This window comes from Phoenix dactylifera, chromosome 8, assembly GCF_009389715.1.
Source record: "Phoenix dactylifera cultivar Barhee BC4 chromosome 8, palm_55x_up_171113_PBpolish2nd_filt_p, whole genome shotgun sequence".
NCBI classification, from domain to species: domain Eukaryota; kingdom Viridiplantae; phylum Streptophyta; class Magnoliopsida; order Arecales; family Arecaceae; genus Phoenix; species Phoenix dactylifera.
In genome coordinates, this window is record NC_052399.1 from 23,988,202 (window position 1) to 24,014,674 (window position 26,473).

General features: G+C 39.2%; 1 protein-coding gene and 3 long non-coding RNA genes across 4 annotated transcripts; 3 read left to right on the top strand and 1 right to left on the bottom strand.

The window, feature by feature from the left end:
• The first annotated feature begins 5,595 nt into the window (after positions 1–5,595).
• Positions 5,596–12,258, top strand: LOC120111644. Its single transcript, XR_005513093.1, has 4 exons — positions 5,596–5,800; positions 5,970–6,197; positions 6,372–6,452; positions 12,023–12,258. It is a non-coding gene; the product is annotated as an uncharacterized LOC120111644 (long non-coding RNA).
• On the bottom strand, positions 6,482–13,277 carry LOC103708362 (transcription factor MYB64-like). Its single transcript, XM_008793263.4, has 2 exons — positions 12,711–13,277; positions 6,482–12,512 (listed from the first exon to the last, which is right to left on the bottom strand). Exons 1-2 carry the CDS (start codon positions 13,244–13,246, stop codon positions 11,822–11,824), a joined length of 1,227 nt encoding a protein of 408 aa, XP_008791485.2. The 5' UTR covers positions 13,247–13,277; the 3' UTR covers positions 6,482–11,821.
• Positions 12,634–23,750, top strand: LOC103708372. The gene is made up of 4 exons (XR_003386161.2): positions 12,634–13,060; positions 13,157–13,313; positions 14,178–16,008; positions 23,638–23,750. It is a non-coding gene; the product is annotated as an uncharacterized LOC103708372 (long non-coding RNA).
• Positions 23,751–23,823: 73 nt separating this feature from the next.
• On the top strand, positions 23,824–25,324 carry LOC120111645. Its single transcript, XR_005513094.1, has 2 exons — positions 23,824–24,064; positions 25,039–25,324. It is a non-coding gene; the product is annotated as an uncharacterized LOC120111645 (long non-coding RNA).
• The last annotated feature ends 1,149 nt before the right edge of the window (positions 25,325–26,473 follow it).

Here is a 26,473-nt window from a genome sequence, read left to right on the forward strand (position 1 = left end):
ATTCCTGATAATAATTGCAAGCATTGTCACACAATTTATTGCTTAGATTCTACGATTAGTCACCGCTTAGGTGTAACACCCTTGATAAGGGAAAAAATGAATCGTCCAGCCCACAACTAAAAGGCCGCCCAGTTTCGGCCCAGTAAACATCAACATCAATCGGCTAAATCTTCACTTCGGCCCAGAGCCAGCTCGTCCTTGGGACTCCACCAACTTCAGATATTCGCCGACTCCTCCGACCAAGCTCGGGGTATCTCTAGATAATCACCGACCCGCCCCGACCAAGCTGGGGGCACCAACCCCAGCAATACCCTCCGACCCTCAAGCTCGGGGCGCTCCACCGAGCATATCTTGAAATCTGGGAAGCTGAGCTATTCCCAGCACCCGCCAAGCCGACCTCATCAAGCGCGTGACGCAAATACTTAACGAACTCGGCCTCGCAACAACCGCACCCATGTGCGGGCCTACACCCACCTACGTAGCTGTACTTCACCACACTACCGTGTCATATCTCCGTAACCGGTCAACAACAGTCAGACGGCATCTTGACTACTCTGGCCATACCCTGCCATGATTGTCAACACCCTACCGTTCTCAAGAACGGGCTGTACCGTACGTCATCAGCTAGCCTGAGCTGCGCGCTATCCAGCTCAGAGCCACGCCTCCTCATGATGAGGGCTGACAGTACCTCCGCCACCTGGGCCACTCCACCGAGGCTATAAATAGCTCGATCAGGTAATTCCTAAGGAACTTTTGGCTGGACCAACTTTACCCCACTCTAACTTAGGCCCCTTTGGGGGAGCTTTTGGAGGGCCAAAAAGCACTTTCTGGCCCTCCAAAAGTACTTTTAGATAAACAATGGTGTTTGGTAAAATTTTCGAAAAGCTGTTTCAGCTTTTGCGGGAAGCTGAAAACAGCTTTTGGGGAGAAGCTCCAATTTGGAGCTTTCCAAAAACGCTGTTTTCAGCTTTGTCGGAAAGCTATTTTTTGGACCAAAATACCCTCATTTAAATCACACTTTTTCTTCCAAAACCCTCATCCCGTCTCTTCCTCTCTCACCCATCCTCTCCCTCTTCCCCTCCATTTTTTTCTTCCTCTCAACGCCGCCGCCTCTATTCCTTCTTCCTCTTCCTTTTTTTCTTTTTTTTTGTTTTGGGAGCTCGTGGGTGCCCACGGTGGCAGCCACCATGCCGGCCACCACCCATGGCCGGCGACCCCTCTATATTTCAATAAAATAAAATAATAAATAAAAAAATAAAAAAATAATGAGTGAGTGGCAAATAATCTGATCTAAATAAATAAATAAATAAATAAAAGTAATTATTAGTAATTATTTAACCAATTTTATCACCTAGCTAGAAAATTTGTTAGAGAGATAAATGGTCATTAGAAGGATGAAAAATTAATTTACACTAATAATTATAATATTTTATATATTTATTATTGTATTATACTATAAATATAATATTATATTACATTATATCATAATACATTGATATATTATATTAAATACTTTAATATTATATTAAATTATTATTCTATAATACATAATATTATAGTACTATATTATAATAATATTATATTACATTATATTAATATAATACTATATCATATATTTATGTATTAATATATATTATATTTTATTATGCTTTGTTATATAATACTGGTAATGTCCTTTATGGTCATTTTGTCACACAAAAGTACTTTCTTAGTTTGTTTACCAAACACATATTAAAGTGCCACAGCACTTTAAAAATGTAGTTACCAAACAGCAAACAGCTTTTTATAAATGCTCTACTTCAGACAGCTCTACTTTCAAAAGCTCTACTATTAACAGCTCCCCCAAACAGGGTCTTAATCGTCGGAGGGTCCTCATTGGAAATACTGGTGAGACTTTGTGCAGGTCCGCGGCCGTAGCGTAGGAGGTGGTTCCTGTCTTTTCCTTTCATCACCGGCGGCTCCTTCGGCTTCACCGGCGTGGTCACCCTCGGGCCAAATTTGAACCACAACAACCCTGAACGCAATACCTGAGTTCGGACGCACGACAGGGCTACACACTCTTTAAAATAAAACTTTCGAGATTATGCTAGGCCTGAAATTCTGACCACTCTAAGCTGGTCGAGTTGGCTGACTAGGCAGCTTGGATCGGGTCTGGCCACTCCAGGTCGGGCACTACATGTTACGTGCGTGCATGATTCCAACTCCTCAAAAATGTACTACTCATATGGCAATCAAATAATGCAATGTAGACTGTGCCAAAAAAAAGAGTTTTTTGCATGAATACCCTCCTAAATATCAAATTTTGCATTAGTACCTTTTCAAAATTGATATTTGCATGTATACCCTCGTAAATACTTGTTTTGCTATTCTACATTTTTTTTATCCTTGTACCTATGTCATTTAACGCCGTTAAAAAATTAACGGTTTTCAAATTAAAATAACTAAAGTATCCTTAATGGGTGGATGTGGAAAAAAAATATATATTTACAAGATGATCGCAGTGGAGAATAAAAAAGTAATTTCAAAAATTTATTTTTTTAATTAAAATAATATGTGGTTTTTATGAACGGTATTAGAAGAATCGTTATATTAGGGACATTTGTGCAAAAACATGGTTTTATGAGGGTACAAAAATAAATATAAATTTGAAGATGGTATTTACACAAATTTAAATTTTTAGAAAGATATTCATGCCAAAAAAATCCAAAAAAATAATACAATGTAGTGCAAATTTTTGGCCTGGCATCTTTATTTTAAATAAGCCGCATATCTCGTATCAAGAGCGGCTTCTCTCGCTTTCCAGCAACACAATTTTAAAACCTAGCCGTAGCTCTTTAAAACTTTGCGAGGTTACATGTGATGAGTTAAAATGAAATGGGTTGCAAGACATGCCTATTGTGCGATATATGGGAAGAAAAGAAGCATGATGGGAATTATTTACCTCAAAAAAAAAAAAAAAAAGGCATGGCAGGGAATACGAAGGACAAGTTTCTACTTGCATCCTTAATTACTAATGATTGATTAGTGATGCTGAGTTCCTCAATTCTCGAAACTAACCATAGAAGACAAGCTCATTACAACCTCGTGCTTTTAAGGTAATTAGTGGGACAACCTCGTGCAAAGCAAAAAAGCAAGACATAAGAGAAGATGGAATGCTACAATTCCAATGACATGCGGCTTAAGAAGATCTCAATTATACCATACACACATTAAGAACTTTATAAATTTATTTAGAGAAATACTTTTCTGATTCATCCCTTATTTATAAAAAACTTCATTTACTCTTATAGAATTATTAATGAATGATGTAAAAAAAAAAAAAAAAAAGCTAATAATGCGGCTGATTGGATGATATCTTATGAGATAAATCATACGAAATTTGTATTATGAATTTTTTTAGCAAATTGTTTTATTTAATTTTTTGATTTTTTTTATTTTTATCGATATATTTATATTCGATTAATTTAAATCATCCAATTTATCAAAAAATATAAATAAAAAGATTAAAAAAATGACTTCATTATTGGGAAACTACATTTATGTTTTTGTTGTTTCGTGGAATTCAAGTGGGGAGTTGACAATGTGTTACAAATGGACTAGGAAAATGAACCACCAAAACTTTATGGGCTCGTTTGGTTCGCGGTAAGCATTTTCCCTCCTAGGAATATGATTCCTGGGAAACAAATTCCTAGGAAAAGGATGCCTAGGAAAGTACTTTTGGCATGTTTGGTTGACAATGGAAAAATGGCAAATTTCCAAAGTGCTTATGTTTGGTTGGCCATCCATTTTCCTAGGAAAGTTATGTATAATTCCTATTATGCCCTTAATAAAAATTAAGTTTTTAATGTCTCTTTAATGCTTCTTTAATGCTGAAGGGACTTTTTGGGAAAAAATAAAAATGGAGTAATTCCTGCCTCATGGGAAAATAACTTTCCCATGTTTCTCATGGGAAAGACTTTCCCATGAAATGTGGGAATCATATTCCCATGGGAATTCAACTTTCCCTTCTCTCTCCTTTGAAAACTCCAACCAAACAAGAGGCATCTCATTACTTTCCCGTTGACCACACTTTCCCCCCTTCTTTTCCCGCGAACCAAACGAGCCCTATACGATCCCAAGCCTTCGTCTCGATATGCTCATGACGTCACAAACACTTATTTTAATATGTTCATATCTTTCTGTGCCTTTAACGCGGGGTCTCTGATTAGTTTGATCCGATTCAAAATTAACACCACCAGAAGGAGCTTGGGAGTGGCTTTGAGAGACCCATGATCCTGAGTAATCATGTGTGATAATACTTGATCGAGCATGATCACGTATCTCAAATCATCATGATCCCGGTTCCCAATAATTAAAATATCTGGACCTGGACGTTTTAAAGGCCTTACAGATCACAACCTTATTGAGGAACCCCAAACCAACAAACAAGAGTCAACCTAATTGTTTATTGAGTTGACCCACGCCGCCATCTACCAGCCTAGCCCAGACCTAGTAGCGAGGTCCCGACCTGCAGCTGATTCGGGATGGACGAGGATAATAATAAAATTTGCTCTAAAGCCGATCCAAATAAATATAACTATTCATAAATTTTTATCTCGAAGAAAAACAAAAATTGATTTATATACAAAATAATACTAATAATATTTTTTATAATTTTATCTGACTCAATTTGTTCAAACTTTTTTTTTTTTTTTTTGCTAAAGCGGACATATCAAACTACATGAGTTCGGACATATCCAACAAAGTCAGAAAATAAAACATTACAGAATGTCATAGGCAAATCCACATCCCAAGTCTATAAAGTACCATATGTGTGGTTGGCCATATAAGCGGCCATCCAATCCGCAGCACCGTTAGCCTTCCTAAAAAGGTGCTTGGCCTCAAGAGCCAATTTGTCTCTGCCCATCGACCAAATATCACGCAGCAGGGGGTGGTCCTCTCCTAGGCCACTCGGGCCTCTGGATCCAGCCTATCACGATGACCGAGTCCCCTTCTATAATGATGAAGGTGTCCTGCAGCACCTGTCGGGCGTAGCAAATGCCCGTTCATGCCACTCACAACTCAGCTCCGGAAACGGTGGTGTCTGAAAGCTGACAGCCACCAGCCACAACCACTCGTGAGTGCGAGTTCTTGAAAACGAAACTCGCGCCTCCTCTGCTCTCACTGTCCAAAACTGATCCATCGAAGTTGAGCTTGAGGAAGCTAGGAGGTGGAAACTTTCAGATAAATAATACTATATGAAAAGCTACTTGAGCATGATAAGAGTCTCAGGTATTCCTAGCTATCAAAGGGCCACCAACCGAAAAAACCTATCCTATTTCGAGACTCTACCAATCCCGAGCCGAATATAGAACGTGTATGAATAATGAATTGTCCGACCCATTGTCATCTCCATGAGCCGTAAGCGCCTAAATGCACATCAAAGAAAGGTTGGTTTACTTACTACAAGATGGGAACCTTGGGTTGGAATGTTTGGTTAGCAAGGGAAATAGCTTCCTTTTGCCACCAGCCAGTCCAAACACATAGCCAACCACCTTGTAACGTCGGGCCTCACACGTCTTCCCCTGGCCAATTAATTTTCTTACCTCCCGGTCAGCTGCTCGCACAGAAATTTCCACCCACATGCATGATGCCAATTCACGTGCCCATCACATGATACAAATCCATGCCCTCTCCCTTCTTTTTAGTTGTTTCCCTCCACCAACAGAAGCTCACCTCGTCCCAAGGATACCAGAAAGTGTACGTTTTAGTAGAGAAGGTGGCAGTTGAAGCGTCGAGTAGCAATTGGCGGCATTATCGGGTGAGTTGCATGCATGTATTTGCTGCAATTGACGTTAATGATACAGTGAATGTTTATGTGATCTCTCTCTCTCTCAAACAAATGGCATTTTCAAGCTTAGATGTGGGTAGATAAAGATTGTAGAAGATTTGTGAGTTTTAGTTTTTGATTAAGGAATAATCTTCTGCAGACGTTCTATCAAAGTTCGTGTCCTTTGCAAGTCATGTTCGAATTAGGTGACTAGGATAAACGCAGCTTGCGACCTTAAGACATTCCGAGGACCTATTCTTGAAGGAAGTATTTGGATGCTGCCTTAGGCTAATCACATATATGCTGAGAAATTACTAAGAGAGGGTGGTATCAGTGCTATAGCTGTAATCCTCTATGCAAAGCAAAACTCAAGGATCCAAGCTGAAAGGTGATTTGTGGTATCTTAACTCATCATGGACAGAATTTTTATCTAAATCTGCCACTTCTCCGTTCTTCACCTACTTTTGTTCTTCGTCTACTCTACTATATATATATATATACTTTCTTATCAGCATTAATTGATCAAGTGTATGTTTGAATGCTCATGCCAAACCTTGTGCAGCACTAGGGATGGGAAGAGATTTCTGAGCCAGGCCATGCATCTGTGGTAAAGCACAGTTGTTCTATTGCAAAATTTGAAAAGGTATGCTACTTGCTTTGGAATTAAGTGAGACACATTAAATTTCACATGACAATGGGATAGTGTAAGTTTGTTTTTTCATTTTTTTTGAAATGATAATGTAGAATATGTTTACCCTAAGGTTGAAATTTTATAACCAGGCATATTAGCACAAAATATTTCATGAGATGTATTTGTTCTAATTCCGATAGGGTCATATCTTGAATGCTTTATTCAAAGGAAACCGAGTGTTGGCTTTGCTTGCTAGAATTTTTCATCTAACCCAACCACGAATGCATCCCCCACACCACGAGATGGATCGGTCGGCATTCGTAACCAATTGGAATTGCTATTCTCGTTCGGTAATCCATGTTTTCTTGTGGAATTATTCATGATTTGCCACTCAAATGACCCCTCGCACTAATCATGCTTGCTTACATAATTAAGCATATTGCACGACCTTTTTGTCCAAGTCAACAACCAACGTTCTTTGTCTACTTGTCCAACCTCAATTGCCACGTGTGACGAAGCACCCGCGTGTACGGTGGAAAGACGTAGGGGAAAAATTACATGAAATGGTTATTTGGATTTTGAAATGGCTTCCAATGATCTGCTGCCACGTGAGCATGCAAAAGAAAATGACTTTATTTCTTTGTGGAACAAGAAAGTCTCTAAAAGAGTTTTGCTTGGCGTATAGCAATGTTTGATGAAGCAAACGAGTTAGCCCTGCACAGCAAGTTGATTGATATGTTATACTCTTAATTAAAATCAACTACCTTTCAAACTAAATGGCCATTGGTGATGCATGTTTCAATTGAGACTTTCTTCGTAATTAAAATCAACTCCCTCTCAAACTTAATGGTCATTTATGATACATGAACCGGATAGGATGCATCCACCAATCATAGCTATCCGCAATTAATACAACGATCATGTTTGAATGAGGTCCATATGTGCGATGTCTCATATGCCATGATGGGCCTTTCCAATCATGACCATCATGCCAATCATAGACAACTTTTGATTGCAATAGGGTTCTCTATAGTCCAAGTCGAGATTGAAGAGAATCCTAGCCCTATATGATTTCAGGCTACAAATTCATAGGTGAAAAATGAGTTACGGAAATAAGTTCAATTGTCTCATCAACTTCATGGAAGCATGGGGTCCCATTTAGTTAGGTCTGCCTTTGTTTCCTCACATAAAAAAAGAAATTTCTGAAGATTGTCTTCTGTGAGGTTTGAAGTAGTGGTAGGTCCTTTCTTGGTTCAAATTGTATTTCCAATCACATCAAGGACTTCATCCACGCCCCAGCGTCCAGTCAGACCAAACCAAACAGTCTCGAACCATGTTTACTACCAATTTAGCTATGAATAGTGTAAAGATGTCACCAAACAAAGCAATTAGCGGATAAAATATTCTTAAGATTTGGGCAACTTCTATGCTCCTAAATGGGAGGAAATCATTCTTTGCCTGTCTTTCCTTCTGATTTCCCTCCAATTAATGCAGCTTCTTTTTTATTTAATTTAAGAGATATTTATTTGACACAGATACACCTGAAAATTTAAGAGATCTTCCTACTAGAGTGTATCACAATTTTACAAAGCCTGTTCCAATTCATACTAATTGGATGCTATGCTTGGTCTATTCTCAACCCTGCCTATTTATCTCAACATAACAAAAATGACTTGCCATGATAAAGGGAAAAATGAGCCACAATTGGTCTCACCTACCAGTCTTCATGGTAGGTCTCCATATCATAAAACCTATCCACCCTAGGAGGAGAGGACCAATGAGTTGGCCATCACATTGATTTCATCCTTGGCTTTATTAGTTTTCTTTAAAATGTCATTTTGAATTATGCCAGTGGATTCCAAGGTATTGCATGGAGTAATTTGTAACACTCTAAGAACATTGTAAGTAGCAAAATATTCTTATATATTGAGATGCAACTCCCAAAAGGAAATGCAAAATGCCTACCATGGACAAAATGCCTTGCAATTGCACCAAAATCTCTAACCTAAATTAGGCCCAAAAGCATCCATGATATATGTGTAGCTTCATAAACACCGCTAACGCAGGGTCATGTGGGTTGGACTTAGGCAATGATCAAGAGAAATTATTAAAGCAATTGAGTTAATTTTCATTCTTGCAAGAAAATTCTAAAATTAGGTTCCAACATTGTGGTGTCTTTTGAAATTTTTCATCCTAACATCTCCATTTAACTAGAGCAGCGATTTCAGCCGAGCAAATTAAATTCGTAACCGGAACGACCCACAATTTATGGTTATCTTAGCTTTTTTCTTATCCACTGAATGGAACATGATTTTCTTACAATTAGTAGGTTTGATTATTTTATAGGTGATTCTTTTTATCCACCCCACAGATGATAGCAATAGTATTATGCTTAGTATATTATATTCTTATTAAATAGATCTATGCATTTAAGATGTTATTGGATTTATCAGCAGATTGTTGGGCTCACTTTTCTCTTTTAAAAAAATGTAGATATCTGATTGCCATTTGACTATGTTTACATCTAACTCAAAAACATTTTGACTCTAGTAGCTTAGGAATCTAAACTTATCTATTTTCTACTAGTTAATACTCTTCAAAATCCTATTCAAACAGTATGATACCCAAAATTACTTGAAAATCCTAGAATACCTCAATGGGAATCCTCTCGTTACTCTTCTAAATTGAAGTGGGTTTCGATTGTTTGACCCTTTGGTGAGGATCAGCACTAAGATTTGAACTTTGGACCTTTTTCAAGTGGAGAGGGATGCCAACCAAGCTTAAAGGTTTGTTAATTGCTTTGTGCTATTTCAGAGTTGTTGTTTGTTTTCAATCAAATTTACCAAAACTTATGTGAGAATTGGCTAACAGGTTGGTCCAAAATATATGTTTCTCTAGGGGGTGAGATGGAAGTAAACCATGTTGTTTTAGCTAATTTCTTCAAAAATTAACCAAGGTGATGTACCTAATATAGCCTATCTATCACGAATAAATATCAATCCTCCGAAAATAGAAGCTTATTGCTACTAGTTCTCTATTCAACCAAACCAATCATTGCATCAGAAGCATGTTTTACAACTAATTTCATTATTTTAGGAGAATGACATTTAAAACCAGATAGAAGATGTACCTAGCTTATGAAACATAGAAATATTACTGCTTGTAGCTATCTTTTTCTTGAAAAGAAACTTGCATGCCGAGAAGAAAAAATTAGAGGACTATGTAAATTAAAAGGATACTACTAGAGTCTCAATGTCTTTGTATTTTGCATACTTCACAAAGGATGTAATTCATGGTTTAGCTCATTGAATTGAGATGAAATAATTTTAAAGTTGGTATCTCCATCATGGATATCAATAAGCCATTATTGACACTGTCAGTAACACTTATTGCATGTGAATTTTCCAATTGACAGATACAAGGGCTCACTCAATAATAATAGATGATTATTTTGAGAAAAATAGGGAAAATTATTAAATTGATGGTTTAGCACTAAGCATCCCAAGGATCATGATGTTATTCATCGAAGTATCTTTAAGCTCTTACCATTTGTGAACCAAGAAGACCAGACCGGCTTGGATGCTATCTTCAGTGAATATTTATTCTAACAGTGAGGTAACCAATGTCCATTATGTTATAATGTAGTAGTGCAATAATTATACAGCAGTTGTAAATCTGTAGATCCAAAATTTAGTACTTATCACATGCAGATACCAGGTAATAAATTAGTTACTTGTGGATAAAAAAGCATCAGTTTATTAGGCAAGATAAGAACCTTGCTCCAGGTTCGTAATTGGCAATTACTTCATATCTTGCAGCTCACATAATGATCAATTACCTCACGTATATGTCTGTAGCAATTGAGCCTTGTGCGGTGTTAATGCAGCTTAGAGACTTAGCCATACATCATAAGGCTTTATAGGATTTACAAAGTCATCAAGATGAATGGAGTTCAGTGCCTTATCATGTTATAGAATACTAAATGTCTCGAATGACAGGCATATCAATGATAATTAGTTACTCTAGAGACATATGTTTTCATAATGTTACTTATAATTAGCAGAAAAATTAATGAGCATACGTAGCTACTTCTTGTTACTGCCTTTATTTCTCTTTTGGATTGAAAACTCTCTATTGCCTTTTCTTTTCTGGTACGATATCGAACCAATAATGGATCCTAGGAGTCCATCATCTGAGAGGAATAATGCAATGTAATCTTACTTGTTCATCATATCTTTTTTCGTTCTATCTCAAGATGCTTCTGCATCAAATTCTGTCATATTAATATTAGTTTGTAGGTTCCTTCTAACAATTTTATCTAGTTCTTCATTGGTTTTTTATCCTCTCTCTATGGTGATATGTTTCATCATAAAGTTTCCCCTCCATCTTGAATATAATTTTCGCACTATGCTCCGGATGCACCTTCTTAGATCATCTGTTCCTATATCAAAGCAAAAACATAGATTAAGCTTATAAAGTTGGCCGATCAATAATCGTTCTGGTCTCTTTGTAAACATTACCCCAACCATCATAGGAATTAGAGTCAATGTAGATCAAGCTCCATAACTGCTCTGACAAGGAATCAAAGAGCTTTCGTGCATATATAGAATTTAAATGATTGTTTGCTTCAGTGGAGATACCTGATTTCTAATGGTTGCATGCATATTAAACCATGAATATAGTTCTCCGGTTTGAGTTTGTAATTCAGCATACAGTATCAGTTCATATAGGATGACTTGCGAGTTCTATATATATTTCGAATTAAATTCCTTCAGCACAAATAATTCTTAGCTCACTTCCATGGTCTGATCTCGCCACCATATAATATGAGATTGTTGAAGCTGCACTACAAAGATTCAGTTTACTGATTACTACATTGAAATATCCAGTGATTTCATATAGCATTGCTTTGTGGAGAAGGTGCGAAACCACTGCACTTTCTTTTTCAGAAACTTTGTTTAGTGGGTAACTGAAAATATAACAAACAACTACCTCACAAATGTTTAAAATAAACATTGTAACATGATAAACTTTCCTTGTAATATATATCAACAGAGGGGAGAAAATAAGCATGCAACATATGGAGAAGCAAGCTGGGCAGCTGCTGGCCTACTGTGAATGAACAGCATTTGCTGAGCAGTATCAGAAGCAAAACTTTTTGGACATCGAATCATAGTTATGAATAATATTGAATAAAGATCCCATCAAACCATTACAAAGTCCACTGAACAAATGTATTCATACAGACAGAACTCCATTTCCTTACGAAATAATCAAACATGACGTTCACAAAATACATGACAACAAGGATACAAAGAGTTGCACACCAAACTGTACGTTAAAATAATATCATACACAACAGCAGAGGTATCATCCGGGAACTACTTGCCTGCATGATCGACAAACTGTCCATGGATCTCCTCATCCAGACTAATTACTGGAGACGTGAAGGTAGATTTCCATAAGGTTCCAAGGCCAAAGCCCGGTGCAGAAGTCGACATAATAGGATCATTTGATTGAATCTTCCCGTCGTTGCTGTTATTGTTGTCGTTGTAAGTAACATCCTGCTGCTGGTTCTGCAGAACAATGTCATCATTGATGAGAGAGTCGAGGAACGAGGAGAAGACATCGTCGGTGCAGCAGTCGATGGCTCCATCTTCTCCACTGTCAGCTGCTCCTTGGCTCCCCTGCAAATTCATGGCAGGGAAGCCCTCGGAGTTCTGCCATCCATCGTCTCGTTCCAGACTCAAGCCGCCGAAGAAATCATCTTGGTCCGCGTGAATGCCAGCGCCTCCTTGATCGCCGCTTGTTTGCTGGAGAACAGAAGGTATGGGTGGGCTAGGGTTTGCACCACGGTTAGGGTTATGGTATGGCATTGTTGGAGGCGGCTGGATCTTGGGACCCTCCGGGAGGAGGGGATCAGGACTGGTGGTGGAGGAAGAGGAGATCAAGGGCTTGTGGGTTCGGGGATCGATGCCTTGACTGATGAGCTTCTTGCTGAGGTGGGTGTTCCAGTAGTTCTTGATCTCGTTGTCGGTTCGCCCGGGGATCCTCCCAGCTATCAAAGACCACCTGTTCTCATTCCAAGAAACCAAGAAAAGAAACTTCAGGCACATGAACTACGGAGATCTATTCATAGAAAGTATAATTGGATGAAACCCTAGAAAAAGCTGCACCCCTAGATTTAGATGGAAAAGGTAGAGAGAGGAAGGGCCTCTGAAACCCAGAGAGAGAGGGAGAAGGGGTTAGGGGTTAAGAAAGAGTTTGAACCGGTTGCCGAGGAGGCGGTGGAGGCGGAGGATGAGGTCCTCCTCGTCGGGGGCGATGGGGCCGCGCTTGACGGAGGGGCGGAGATAGTTCATCCACCGGAGGCGGCAGCTTTTCCCGCAGCGGAGGAGCCCGGCGCGCTTCGGCAGCGTACGCCACCGCCCCTCCCCTTCCTTCCGGACGAACTTCTTCAGCACCTCGTCCTCTTCCGGCGTCCACGGCCCCCGCTTCAGCCCCACCTTGCTGCAGCACGGCGTCGGCGCCCCTTTCTGCCGCTGCTTCATGATCGTCCCAGACCCCGCCACCGGCGACGCCAAAGACGACGACGATCCCGGACCTGAACTTGACGACGGGTTTCTCATCCCTCTTATCTCTTTTAGCTCTCCCGTTCTCTCTCTCTCCCCCCTACTCTTATTCTTCTGTCGTCCTCTTTTGCTTCTTTCTTTTAGCTTCCTTTGCGGCAACGCTACTGGGGGCCGACCAAAGTGGGACCCGCAGAGCAGGCCTAAAGCCGCTGCATCCGAAAGCTGAGGCTGCATAAACGTTTCTATGCGGAATCCGCAGGCTGCGGTCGACCTTCAGCGCGGGTGGATCTTATCGGGCCACGTAAGTTGCTCCTCCTGAAAAGCATTTGGTTAAATGGTATGGTATGATGGTCCAAAACCAAAAATAATACCAGTAAAAATGATGAGATACCGTATTTAATTGTACCATGATAATTTTATATGAAAATAATTCCAAATTATTTATATTTTTTAAATCACCGTCCAATCCATTGACAGAATAACTTATTGAGAAACAAAACCACTATAGTGCAGAGATATTGGCAATAAAAATATCCCTCAATCTAATAAAAAATAGTATATAGCTAATATATTATATCAACATTATATATATATAGGATATAACATTATATTGATATTATATATATTATATTTATGATATATATTATATTATTATATATTATTAGTATATTATTATTTAATGATAATTTTAAATTATAGTAGAAATTTATTATTGCACTTTATATTTATATAATAAAAGTAATTAATATATTACTCATATTTGCCTTATTTTTCTAATCAAAATAGTTATTAGGATTAAAAAACAATATATTATAAGTATAATTTAAAATATTAATTCTATAATAACAATTAATATATTTTTAGAGGATTAATAATTTATAGAACCAATAAATATAGTTTTATAAAATATATTAATAATTTATTATAATGTATTTTATATGATTAATAACATATTTTATGCAAACATGAGATTTGGGTCCCGCATAAGCATTTTATGCGGCTGCTTGGATAAAAACTGTCTCACGAATGGTTTTTCTTCGGCAACAAAATGGGAAGACAGATGGTTGCCAAAAAAAAAAAAAGGGAAGACGGATGAACGAATAGAGGCTGGGTGCACGTAGAAAAGACCAAAAAAAATACCATATTGAAGTCTCTGTATTTATAGTTTACGTAGGCATGCATCTGTTTTGTTCTCTCTTCGCGGGAAGGAACGACCGCACGGGAAGCGGCGGCGGCGGCAGAAGAAAACATAAGAAATCTCAGAAGCAGAGCCTGGGGTTCTCATTGCTGCCGCCATTTTTAATCTCTTCTCACCTTGCAAACGAGATCGCCTCCATTCTCCAATCGGAAAGGGAATCGTAGGGTAGGCCTCACTGTGTTCTTCGGAGAATGGTGCGACAGACACACGAGTGCTCGGTGAGGAAGCCTCATTTCTTCAGAGTCCTCTCGGGAGACTTCGTTCGCTCAGCAGCTGGCAAGTTGTTTCTTCTCTTCTCTTCTCTTTCGCTAACTTTGGGGTGGTTATGTCCGGACGTGGAAGGGAAAGGAATATTTGGGGCACTTTGCTTCCGCATTCCTTGAAACAGGGCACTGAAGAAATGAATACAATAAACTTTGATTTGTTTGTGTTAAAATAAATTAAATATCTCGAAATTTACTTATTTAACTGACTATTACGTATCATAAAATATATACTTCATATAAAATATGTTCTTATGATTGTGAAGATCATTTTTTTTTATATACAGTTATACATATCTAAGAATTTGATCTTTATAACCCATCTCTTTGTCTACATTTTACCTTATTTATTATGAAATCAACTAATATTATTTTTATAACAAAAGTATCATATTTCAAAATTATTTTGTATAATATGGCATAGGAACCAGAAAAAATCTTGATAGATGTCAGAGACATGCTGTCTCCATGGACTGACATTCTATTCAAAAGGATAGGAAATAAGCATACATTGTTGGCCAAAATTATGGAATCAAGGCCTACTGCTAATCAAACTATGCTGTCTTGATACCGTGCTCCACACTGATACTATCTTATTATTATATTGGTGTGCTTGGTACAGAGCCGTAAGTATTGATATGCCCTTTTCTAACATATGCTAATGCCGAATTGGTACAATATAGTACATTCTACCATTTAGTTTGGTACAATATGATGTTCTATGCTACCAATGCTCCCTACTATTATAATGCAAAATACTCATATTTCATTTGTGGCCCCGAAGCCTCATCTCCATTTCTTTAGCGAAAACACCATTCAATGAGTTTACCTCTTGCTCAAGGGAGAGATGAGAGATGGGAGCCAGCTAAAAGTTATCTGACAGGGATCAAATGTGTAAATGGTTCGTGTGATCCCAACCATTCATGCATTCCCCTCACATTGCATATGCCCATCCCGTGTAATGTAAACCTCTTTGTCAAAATATTATGCGTTACTTAGTTGCAAACTCATCTTTATATTGTAAGAAATCGAGCCAAATGTTTTCTTTAATTTTCAATTTGCAGAAAATCCCACCAAAGTTTATGAAGTGTATATCGAATGAAGCATCAAATGGAGTCATCCTTCATGGTCCCCATGGAAGCAGCAGCAAGTCTATCCAAGGCACGTTCCTCTCGACGGGATGGCCAAACTTTGTGAAAGACTACTATTTGAAGGAACATGAACTCCTAGTCCTTTGATATGATGGAAATGTTAGAATATTTTCAAAATATGGGCTTCCACTGATTATGTATTTTTATTTTATAAAACAGGTTAGATATATGGCTTATAATAGTACTATGGTTAAGCTTAATATGATGTGTGATCATTTTGTTTTATGGGCTTTGGTGCACCTTAAATGTATAGAATTGAGTTTTATTTATTATGGTAATTTTGGTACGTAGGCCAGGAATCCCAATTAGAATTTGAAACCTTTAATGAGAAGGCTCCCTTATGTTTTCTATATAAAGGCTAAGTCCCCCTCTCCTCTCCATATGGTTGTGTCACGACCCCCGCCCCGTTCCCGGCGGGCCGCCGCGACGGTCCTAGGGTGCGGGTAGGCATAAGGCCACCAGCCACCGCGTAGAACCCTACTACCTATCAATCATCAATAGATCTTGAAAAATTTGGCATGATACATGCACAAAATGATCACTTTTCCTATAGTGACCTGTCAGGATTATCTCAATACATAAAACACACTACCTGTCAGAGCAGCAATCACATAATCTGTCACATAATAAACCTGGACAATATATAGCAATACATCATCTCAGGCATATAACTCATCTGCACACATATATATATATCTGCTTCCTAATCCATCCATGGTCAAACCCATATCCACAACAGGATCTATGACTGTAATTATGCACTATATACAATAGAAGGTTTATAATACACCAAAAGATATAAACCTCTATCTACATTATACTATATTATACTATGGAGCGGCACAGCTAGCAGGCAACCACTAATCCTGCTCCTCTCTATACAATACCTTTCCTGCAATCAAAAACATCAAACTGGGGAGTGAGTATATAAATACTCAGTGAGTGGAGTAGAGAGTACTATGCACATGAGACAAGATATAATCATGGCTCGAGGTAAAATCTCAAGATCAATAACAAGATGAACATGAACTCAACATAAAGAATATGGAGTAAATCATCAATATCACCACAATCAATATCAACTCATCTGAAGCATATATGGAATAATCAAGTCAACATATATGCTACTCATGAATATGTTCAACAGGTCATAGTACTGAATCATATAAATCAGGTGTCAATAGGCTGAATCATCAACAAGACAGTTATCGGGAGGTGGGTTTTACGCCCCAGGCGAACCAGCAACAACTCCCTACTGCCATATGCATACATCGAATATGACACCACACCAATATGTAAATCATCACTAGACAGCTGTCGGGAGGTGGGTTTTACGCCCCAGGCGAACCAGCAACAACTCCCCACTGTCACATGCATATGCAGGATAAGACACCATACCGATAACATAAATGCTAGACAGCTATCGGGAGGTGGGTTTTACGCCCCAGGCGAACCAGCAACAACTCCCTACTGTCACATGCATATGCAGGATAAGACACCACACTGATCATATAAATGCTGGCCAGTATCCAGAACAGAAATCCATCTCACATCTACATACTAAACGGCACCTCGCGGGAATTCTACATCCGCGGAAAGCCATACTGCACCTCGCGGGGTCTTACTATGCCCGGCGGCAAGCAGAATATAAGTCGTAGGACCGGCCGATCCTACGCCTAGGGCCGTGTCCCCCCCTAGGAAGGGACTAGGCTCCGCCCACCCAGAAGGCTACTATGTGCACAAAGGCCGATGTTCAACCCCCATCGACTATAGGTGTCCTGCAGATACTGCCAAGCCATGCATAAATGCCATAATGCACCCTCCCAATACTCTACTAAAAAGGAGTATGATCAAGACTACCACTCACTCGATCATGACCTAATCATAAACTAACATTAGGGTTAGGAGTGAGGGTCAAGGAAGTGCAATACAACTCAATATACCACTAAGAAGGCTCTACAAATCTTTGAAATGGAGGAAATGAAATCAATTTACAAAAGAAGTTATTTCACAATTCGGAATCAATTTGATTACTCATCAACCCCTCGTAATTCCTCTCAATGTTCCCTCAAATGCATGTACAGAATAATCAAGCATGGAGAATCAAGATTATAGAGGAATCTACTACGATATCAATCAATATGCTCAAGTGGAATCAATTCACACTTAGCGACATTCATGAAAATGAATTAAGGAAGCTCATGGTGCAAAGTACATGACTCCCACTCACCTGTCAATCCGGCACGGCCTCGATACGCCTCTAGAATTTTACAGTAGGCAGCAGGGGACTTCTTCCTCTTGTTCCCTAGCTTCTTGCCCAACTGTGACATGCATTTACAATACATTTAGTCTTGTATCAAGGTCATAATCTACGTGCCAATTATAATATAGGGAACTTTAATTGATTCAACTCCCCCGTTCCCTAAATCTTTTCTTTTCTTTCTCTTTTTCTTTTTCTATTAATTAACTCATCATTTATGTGTATTAGGGACTCCCTTGCACGAGTACAAGGTCTCCCTTAGCCTAATCTAGGCTTAATACCCTATTATGGCATGAAATCCCTTATTTTCCACCCGGATGAACAGTAACCCGAACTGACAGTGGGTTACTTCATCCCGGTTTTGATCCACTTTCAGGACTCCAAATTTGATGAAATTTTTACCTAACATTCTACACTCATAGAGGATTCCAAAGAGATAACATGCATCATCATCGGAGGCCGTTTGACCCCCTAAATAATTCGCCGAAGTTGGGACTTCGACACAGTTTTTCCGTAGTGCCGGAAAAATTTGTCAAAATCCGATTCTTCCTCTTTTAACCGCCTCTACAACCCTTATCCGACCCCTCTAGACTATATTCACCCTTTGTATAGCCTAATGTTATCAAAAGACTAGATAGGGACGGATATTTACCTTTTTCTTTTTGGAAATCGAGGTCTTTGCGTAGAGAAGAAGGGGATCTACACTTTTCCCTTCAGCTGGAAGTGCAACCAGGACTCCCTTCCACCTCGAATCCCTCTTCCTTCTTCTTTTTTTTCTTCTTCTTCTTCTCTTTTTCTTTCTCTCTGTGTCGTCTGAGAACCCTTCCCCTCTTCTCTCTGTTTCACTCCCGTGAGCCAGCTCAAACCCTCCAATTAAATCACATCAAAACACTATTCACCCTTTTTTTTAATATTATTAATTTCCCATTTTGCCCTTGCCACTTCAACATATCTACCGTTATGCCATTAACTTTTGATTCCTTCCAATTTTACCCTTACCACTTCAATGCATCTACAACTATGCCATTATCTTTTGATTCTTTCCTATTTTACCCCTTATATTAATTGAAAAGGACTATTCTATCCCTTTTTATAAAAAAAAATATTTTGGGGTTATTACATCCTCCCCCCCTTATATAAAATTCGTCCTCGAATTTAAAAGAGTAAATTACCTGTCATAGCTGCATTCGATGTCTGTGCCTCCTGTGGATTTACCGTGAACACCCTTCCTTGCCCTCTGCCTACTGGAGCTGACAGTTGAGATGGTCCAGCACTCTGCTGTGATGTTTGTGCTTGACCTCTACCTCTGCCTACAGGCTCCCTACTACTAGGCTTGTCCATCTGCACAGAAGGATAGGATGTTAAAGGCACAAACTGCTGGGTGGCACCCTACGGGCATTCTCTGACAAAATGACCCGGCTGTCCACATCTGTAGCACACTCCCTGACCCATTCTGCATCTGCCAGGGTGCTGCTTCCCACATCTGCCACATACTGGCCATGATTGGAACTTGGATTCCGTTCTGGCCATAGTGACCGGAGGACGAGGTACTGATGGCAGAAAAGTATCTTGTGATTGACCTCTTTCCCTCCATTTCCTCTTACGTGGGGTAGGTGGAGCTGAGCGTACAGACTGCTCCATCGGGCCCTCCGAGAGATCTACTCCCTCAGATCTATCTCTACTGCTTTGCCCTTTCCCCATACTCATTTTCCTCTGTTCTCTTTCAGCTCTTTCCTCTTTGTTTCTGGTCTCCCACTGTTTTGCTTTATCAATCAGCCTAGACAAGGTGGGGACCTCTACTGCCAGTACTGCATTATAAAGCGGGGAAATCAGACCCCGCCTGAATCTTTCTATCCTGGCAGCTTCAGTGGGGATGATGTAAGGAGCATACTTCCCCAATCTAGTGAACTCACGAGCGTACTCAGATACGCTCATTCCGGGCATCTGCTTCAGCCTCTCAAACTGAAGAGCCCGATCTGCCTCTCAACCGGAGACAAAAACTCATCCATCACTGCTTGCCTGAACTCTTCCCAGGTTGGAGGATTCCTACTGTACAATCTGTCCTCCACGTGCCTCTGGTACCAGCCCCAGGCATCTTCCTTCATTGTAAGCCCTACAAGTTCTATAGCTCTTGCATCAGAACAGGGCAGTCTCCGTATCATCTTTTCAGTCTCCTCCAGAAATCTCTGAGGATCTTCACCTTCTTCCCCCTTAAACTCCGGGGTTCTGAGCCTAAGAAATTCCTGTACAGTAATCCCCTCATCATCTAGAGCCCGCCTGGCCAAACTTCTTGGCACAGGTACAGGAGGTGGGATGGATACTACTGACGGGGCAGGAGATTTCCTCCGAGCAATCTGCTCCCTCAGAGCCTGATTCTCCGCCAGTAACTGTTCCATCAATGCATCTCTACTTCCTACATCTCCTTGATCATCAACCCTCCGTCTATCAGCAGGAGGAGGTTTTTCTCTTTGAGGCTCGATATGTGTGGAACCCGCATCCAATGCTATATCTGGCTCCATCCTCCTTCCAGGACGAGCAGATCCTCTCCTTGGAGGTATTCTTTATATCTTTCTAAAAGAGTTAAAAAGAGAGGGCAGTCGTTACACAGAGCCATAATATATTTTACTGAATTGTAAATGACTCATAAAATAACATACAGAAAAATCCTATGCTCCATAGTATAATCCTATACTTAATCCTGACTCATCCTATTGCTCTGACAGGACTCTTGTTTAACCTTTGCTCTGATACCAAGCTTTGTCACGACCTCCGCTCCGTTCCCGGCGGGCCGCCGCGACGGTCCTAGGGTGCGGGTAGGCATAAGGCCACCAGCCACCGCGTAGAACCCTACTACCTATCAATCATCAATAGATCTTGAAAAATTTGGCATGATACATGCACAAAATGATCACTTTTCCTATAGTGACCTGTCAGGATTATCTCAATACATAAAACACACTACCTGTCAGAGCAGCAATCACATAATCTGTCACATAATAAACCTGGACAATATATAGCAATACATCATCTCAGGCATATAACTCATCTGCACACATATATATATATCTGCTTCCTAATCCATCCATGGTCAAACCCATATCCACAACAGGATCTATGACTGTAATTATGCACTATATACAATAGAAGGTTTATAATACACCAAAAGATATAAACCTCTATCTACATTATACTATACTATACTATGGAGCGGCACAGCTAGCAGGCAACCACTAATCCTGCTCCTCTCTATACAATACCTTTCCTGCAATCAAAAACATCAAACTGGGGAGTGAGTATATAAATACTCAGTGAGTGGAGTAGAGAGTACTATGCACATGAGACAAGATATAATCATGGCTCGAGGTAAAATCTCAAGATCAATAACAAGATGAACATGAACTCAACATAAAGAATATGGAGTAAATCATCAATATCACCACAATCAATATCAACTCATCTGAAGCATATATGGAATAATCAAGTCAACATATATGCTACTCATGAATATGTTCAACAGGTCATAGTACTGAATCATATAAATCAGGTGTCAATAGGCTGAATCATCAACAAGACAGTTATCGGGAGGTGGGTTTTACGCCCCAGGCGAACCAGCAACAACTCCCTACTGCCATATGCATACATCGAATATGACACCACACCAATATGTAAATCATCACTAGACAGCTGTCGGGAGGTGGGTTTTACGCCCCAGGCGAACCAGCAACAACTCCCCACTGTCACATGCATATGCAGGATAAGACACCATACCGATAACATAAATGCTAGACAGCTATCGGGAGGTGGGTTTTACGCCCCAGGCGAACCAGCAACAACTCCCTACTGTCACATGCATATGCAGGATAAGACACCACACTGATCATATAAATGCTGGCCAGTATCCAGAACAGAAATCCATCTCACATCTACATACTAAACGGCACCTCGCGGGAATTCTACATCCGCGGAAAGCCATACTGCACCTCGCGGGGTCTTACTATGCCCGGCGGCAAGCAGAATATAAGTCGTAGGACCGGCCGATCCTACGCCTAGGGCCGTGTCCCCCCCTAGGAAGGGACTAGGCTCCGCCCACCCAGAAGGCTACTATGTGCACAAAGGCCGATGTTCAACCCCCATCGACTATAGGTGTCCTGCAGATACTGCCAAGCCATGCATAAATGCCATAATGCACCCTCCCAATACTCTACTAAAAAGGAGTATGATCAAGACTACCACTCACTCGATCATGACCTAATCATAAACTAACATTAGGGTTAGGAGTGAGGGTCAAGGAAGTGCAATACAACTCAATATACCACTAAGAAGGCTCTACAAATCTTTGAAATGGAGGAAATGAAATCAATTTACAAAAGAAGTTATTTCACAATTCGGAATCAATTTGATTACTCATCAACCCCTCGTAATTCCTCTCAATGTTCCCTCAAATGCATGTACAGAATAATCAAGCATGGAGAATCAAGATTATAGAGGAATCTACTACGATATCAATCAATATGCTCAAGTGGAATCAATTCACACTTAGCGACATTCATGAAAATGAATTAAGGAAGCTCATGGTGCAAAGTACATGACTCCCACTCACCTGTCAATCCGGCACGGCCTCGATACGCCTCTAGAATTTTACAGTAGGCAGCAGGGGACTTCTTCCTCTTGTTCCCTAGCTTCTTGCCCAACTGTGACATGCATTTACAATACATTTAGTCTTGTATCAAGGTCATAATCTACGTGCCAATTATAATATAGGGAACTTTAATTGATTCAACTCCCCCGTTCCCTAAATCTTTTCTTTTCTTTCTCTTTTTCTTTTTCTATTAATTAACTCATCATTTATGTGTATTAGGGACTCCCTTGCACGAGTACAAGGTCTCCCTTAGCCTAATCTAGGCTTAATACCCTATTATGGCATGAAATCCCTTATTTTCCACCCGGATGAACAGTAACCCGAACTGACAGTGGGTTACTTCATCCCGGTTTTGATCCACTTTTAGGACTCCAAATTTGATGAAATTTTTACCTAACATTCTACACTCATAGAGGATTCCAAAGAGATAACATGCATCATCATCGGAGGCCGTTTGACCCCCTAAATAATTCGCCGAAGTTGGGACTTCGACACAGTTTTTCCGTAGTGCCGGAAAAATTTGTCAAAATCCGATTCTTCCTCTTTTAACCGCCTCTACAACCCTTATCCGACCCCTCTAGACTATATTCACCCTTTGTATAGCCTAATGTTATCAAAAGACTAGATAGGGACGGATATTTACCTTTTTTTTTTTGGAAATCGAGGTCTTTGCGTAGAGAAGAAGGAGATCTACACTTTTCCCTTCAGCTGGAAGTGCAACCAGGACTCCCTTCCACCTCGAATCCCTCTTCCTTCTTCTTTTTTTTCTTCTTCTTCTTCTCTTTTTCTTTCTCTCTGTGTCGTCTGAGAACCCTTCCCCTCTTCTCTCTGTTTCACTCCCGTGAGCCAGCTCAAACCCTCCAATTAAATCACATCAAAACACTATTCATCCTTTTTTTAATATTATTAATTTCCCATTTTGCCCTTGCCACTTCAACATATCTACCGTTATGCCATTAACTTTTGATTCCTTCCAATTTTACCCTTACCACTTCAATGCATCTACAACTATGCCATTATCTTTTGATTCTTTCCTATTTTACCCCTTATATTAATTGAAAAGGACTATTCTATCCCTTTTTATAAAAAAAAAAATATTTTGGGGTTATTACAGGTTGATAGCTTGCCCCATTGATGGTTATTTTTTGTGAGGAGTAAGGAAGGGAAGATCCAGCTCCTATTATTCTAGATGATTGAATAACGCATTCAATATGTCTTTCGTAGGTATATCTCTCCAACTTGAATACACGATGGTTGTGATTCTGAATCTTAGCACGTGATTATTTATGATTAACAGGAAATATGCATCTAGTGTTCTAATCTTTGGTAAGACCGCATGTGATAAAGAGGACGAGCTTTCAATTAAAAGGTGTGAAGAATCCGAGCTTTGCGAAGCCAGGTGGACCGGTGAAGCGTTCTTAATTTGGATGATGGTTGCCATGCTCAGCTCACCAAAATTAAATGTGAGTTGGAAGAGCTTTTCACAGATGCTGCTCATGCACCCAAGCAGAGAAAAGATTCTTATTCTAATATAGCTAAAAGTAAGTAGTTATTGATTAGGTACATGTATTCCTTTGCTTAAATCTTTACATGATTTGAATTGTTATCTTGCTGGTGCAAATAATTTGTTAATACATTGGACATACGGGATTCTACCATCCAGTGGCGCTTTTATTTAAGAACATGCAACTATAGGAGTATCATGCTCTTCATAGTTTTATTTACAATGTTATGTTGATAAAATGATCTAAAACGATATTGGATACTGGAGTTATTTGCATCAAACTAACATCAATATAAGGCAATACAAGATGAAGTTTTTACTTCCTTAAATTTCCATTAGCGGATATTATAATTAGAATTATTATTCTCGTTGGCTGACGTACGTAGTCTTACATATACGAAATATGAATCAGAAACCTTCTGATATTTGAGAAATTGAATGACCTAAGGACTGGCCCATTTCAACCTTCTGAAATTGGAGAAATATTTCTCTAGACCTTCCTTCAAGTGCGATATGCATTGATGATAAATAGCATGGACTACTTTTTATCATTTCAATGCTAAAATTTTCATGAAATTTCAACATTTAACAAGTTTTACTACAGCATCCACTGGTAGTGAACTGCAGAAGGGAGGAACAAGTTTGCCGTATTACACCGAAATCATTAAAAATGCTAAGAAAAAGTCATAATACGCATAACTCGCTATTTGACAAGTGAAATTAGTGGGAGAACATCTTTATGGTCTTTCAGTTCTTGATAGTCCTGTGAGCTGCACCTAAAGAAGCATAGCTTAGTTGCTTTAGACCATGGGATCAAGTAACTATCACCATGTAAGCTCAAGGCATTTCCCTCGTTGTCATGGATTAGAAACAAGTTTTTTTTTTCTTCTCTATATTGTGCAGCAATTTTCCTTTTAAAGAAAATATATAGTATTCTTCCTACATTTATTTGATATGATTGAAAACTATATGCCTTCCTCACCCACTTCCCTTTTTTTTTTATTTACACAGGGCAGCAACCAACGTGCACAAGTCATTTACACTGGTGAATTGGATGCATTAACTTTTACAATCGATGGCCTAAATTACAAACTATATATGTGCATTCTGATCATATATAAGATCCAACGTTAATATTTCACTGTATTTCAATATACAATATATTGTGGCTTATTATTTGGTAAGGAAAATGATATCTAAGGTGCTCAATGTATTATATTTGCTTTACCTATTTTTTTCTTATGGCCTTATGTAATAAAATTAGAAGATAATTTATGCATTAGTCTTTTTCTGAGAATCGAGTGTGCCTCATTACAGTTCATGCTGGTGATATGGTACAGCAAAACATATGTATCACGTAAGAGAAATTTGAGTACTTCCTTGTGTCATTATGATAGTACACTGGGGAATCAAATTTCCATTTGGAAATTAACTGCAAGAATTTCTAGTATGTTTGAGAAAAAGAGAGCAGACATGAAGAAGATTGGATGATTTTCAGGAACATTAAGGATTCCAATACCAGTCCCCTCCTTTTGAATTGATCTCTAGTTCACCATGTGCACTTCTGATATGACGTCGCGCAATTCGACTCTATCTAAATTGACCAATATATCTATAATAATCCAGGACGACTAACCGAAAAGTATTATTTGAGTTGCTTGATCCTATATAAGTACCTAAGATCTATCCTATGTTTGAGCTCTGACTTTTTCGTCAGGCTAAAAGTTCAAATCTTTCCAAATTTAATTACAAGCACCTCTCTAGTCTACATAGGTTATAGGCCGAATTCGCTTTGATAACATTTGTAACAATTCAAGATCTTATCCAAAAAGACTAGCCAAAAAGTATTATTTAGGTTCTTTGATCCTATATAAGTATCTAAAATCTACCCAGCAAATAACTAACATGGGATTAAATACATGCCCGCACGAGTTCTCACAATATCTTTCAGCTACTAAAACTTCTGCATCCGATATAGGTATCTTGGACTCCCATCCTTGTAGAGCATAAGCTGCATAGCAGGGCACCTAAACACTCTTGGCAATACAACCTTCACACTGTGGAATATTATTGGACTAAATTATATACTTTAACATGCTAACAGCCAGCTCCCCAAACGGTCATGCATCTGATTTAAAGTAGCCTATGCATCAGAGGAAGAAGCTTTGATGGTTTTAACTTCTAAGTACTATATGCATTTGATTTAAATCTTTCATTCTTCAGGAACATTGCCATCCCTAGGCCAAATTTCTCATTCTGAACTTCTTGCGTAGTTTAATGTTCCAATATTTGATTTATAGAAGAAGTTACTGGCCCAAGCCTCTTCTGTTTAGAAACTGTTGATATGACCAGCTCTAAGCCTCTAACCGCCTATATACTGCCTGTATGATTACTGTCCTTTCACATTTTGCATGTAGTTCTTCTTCAGCATTCCATCTTGACCTAA

Excerpts from the sequence above, each read along its gene's own strand:
- LOC103708362 (XM_008793263.4), bottom strand. The coding sequence starts at position 13,246 with ATGCAGCCTCAGCTTTCGGATGCAGCGGCTTTAGGCCTGCTCTGCGGG. Across the intron at positions 12,513-12,710 it reads CACCGCCTCCTCGGCAACCG|GTGGTCTTTGATAGCTGGGA; the intron begins GTTCAAACTCTT and ends GAATGAGAACAG.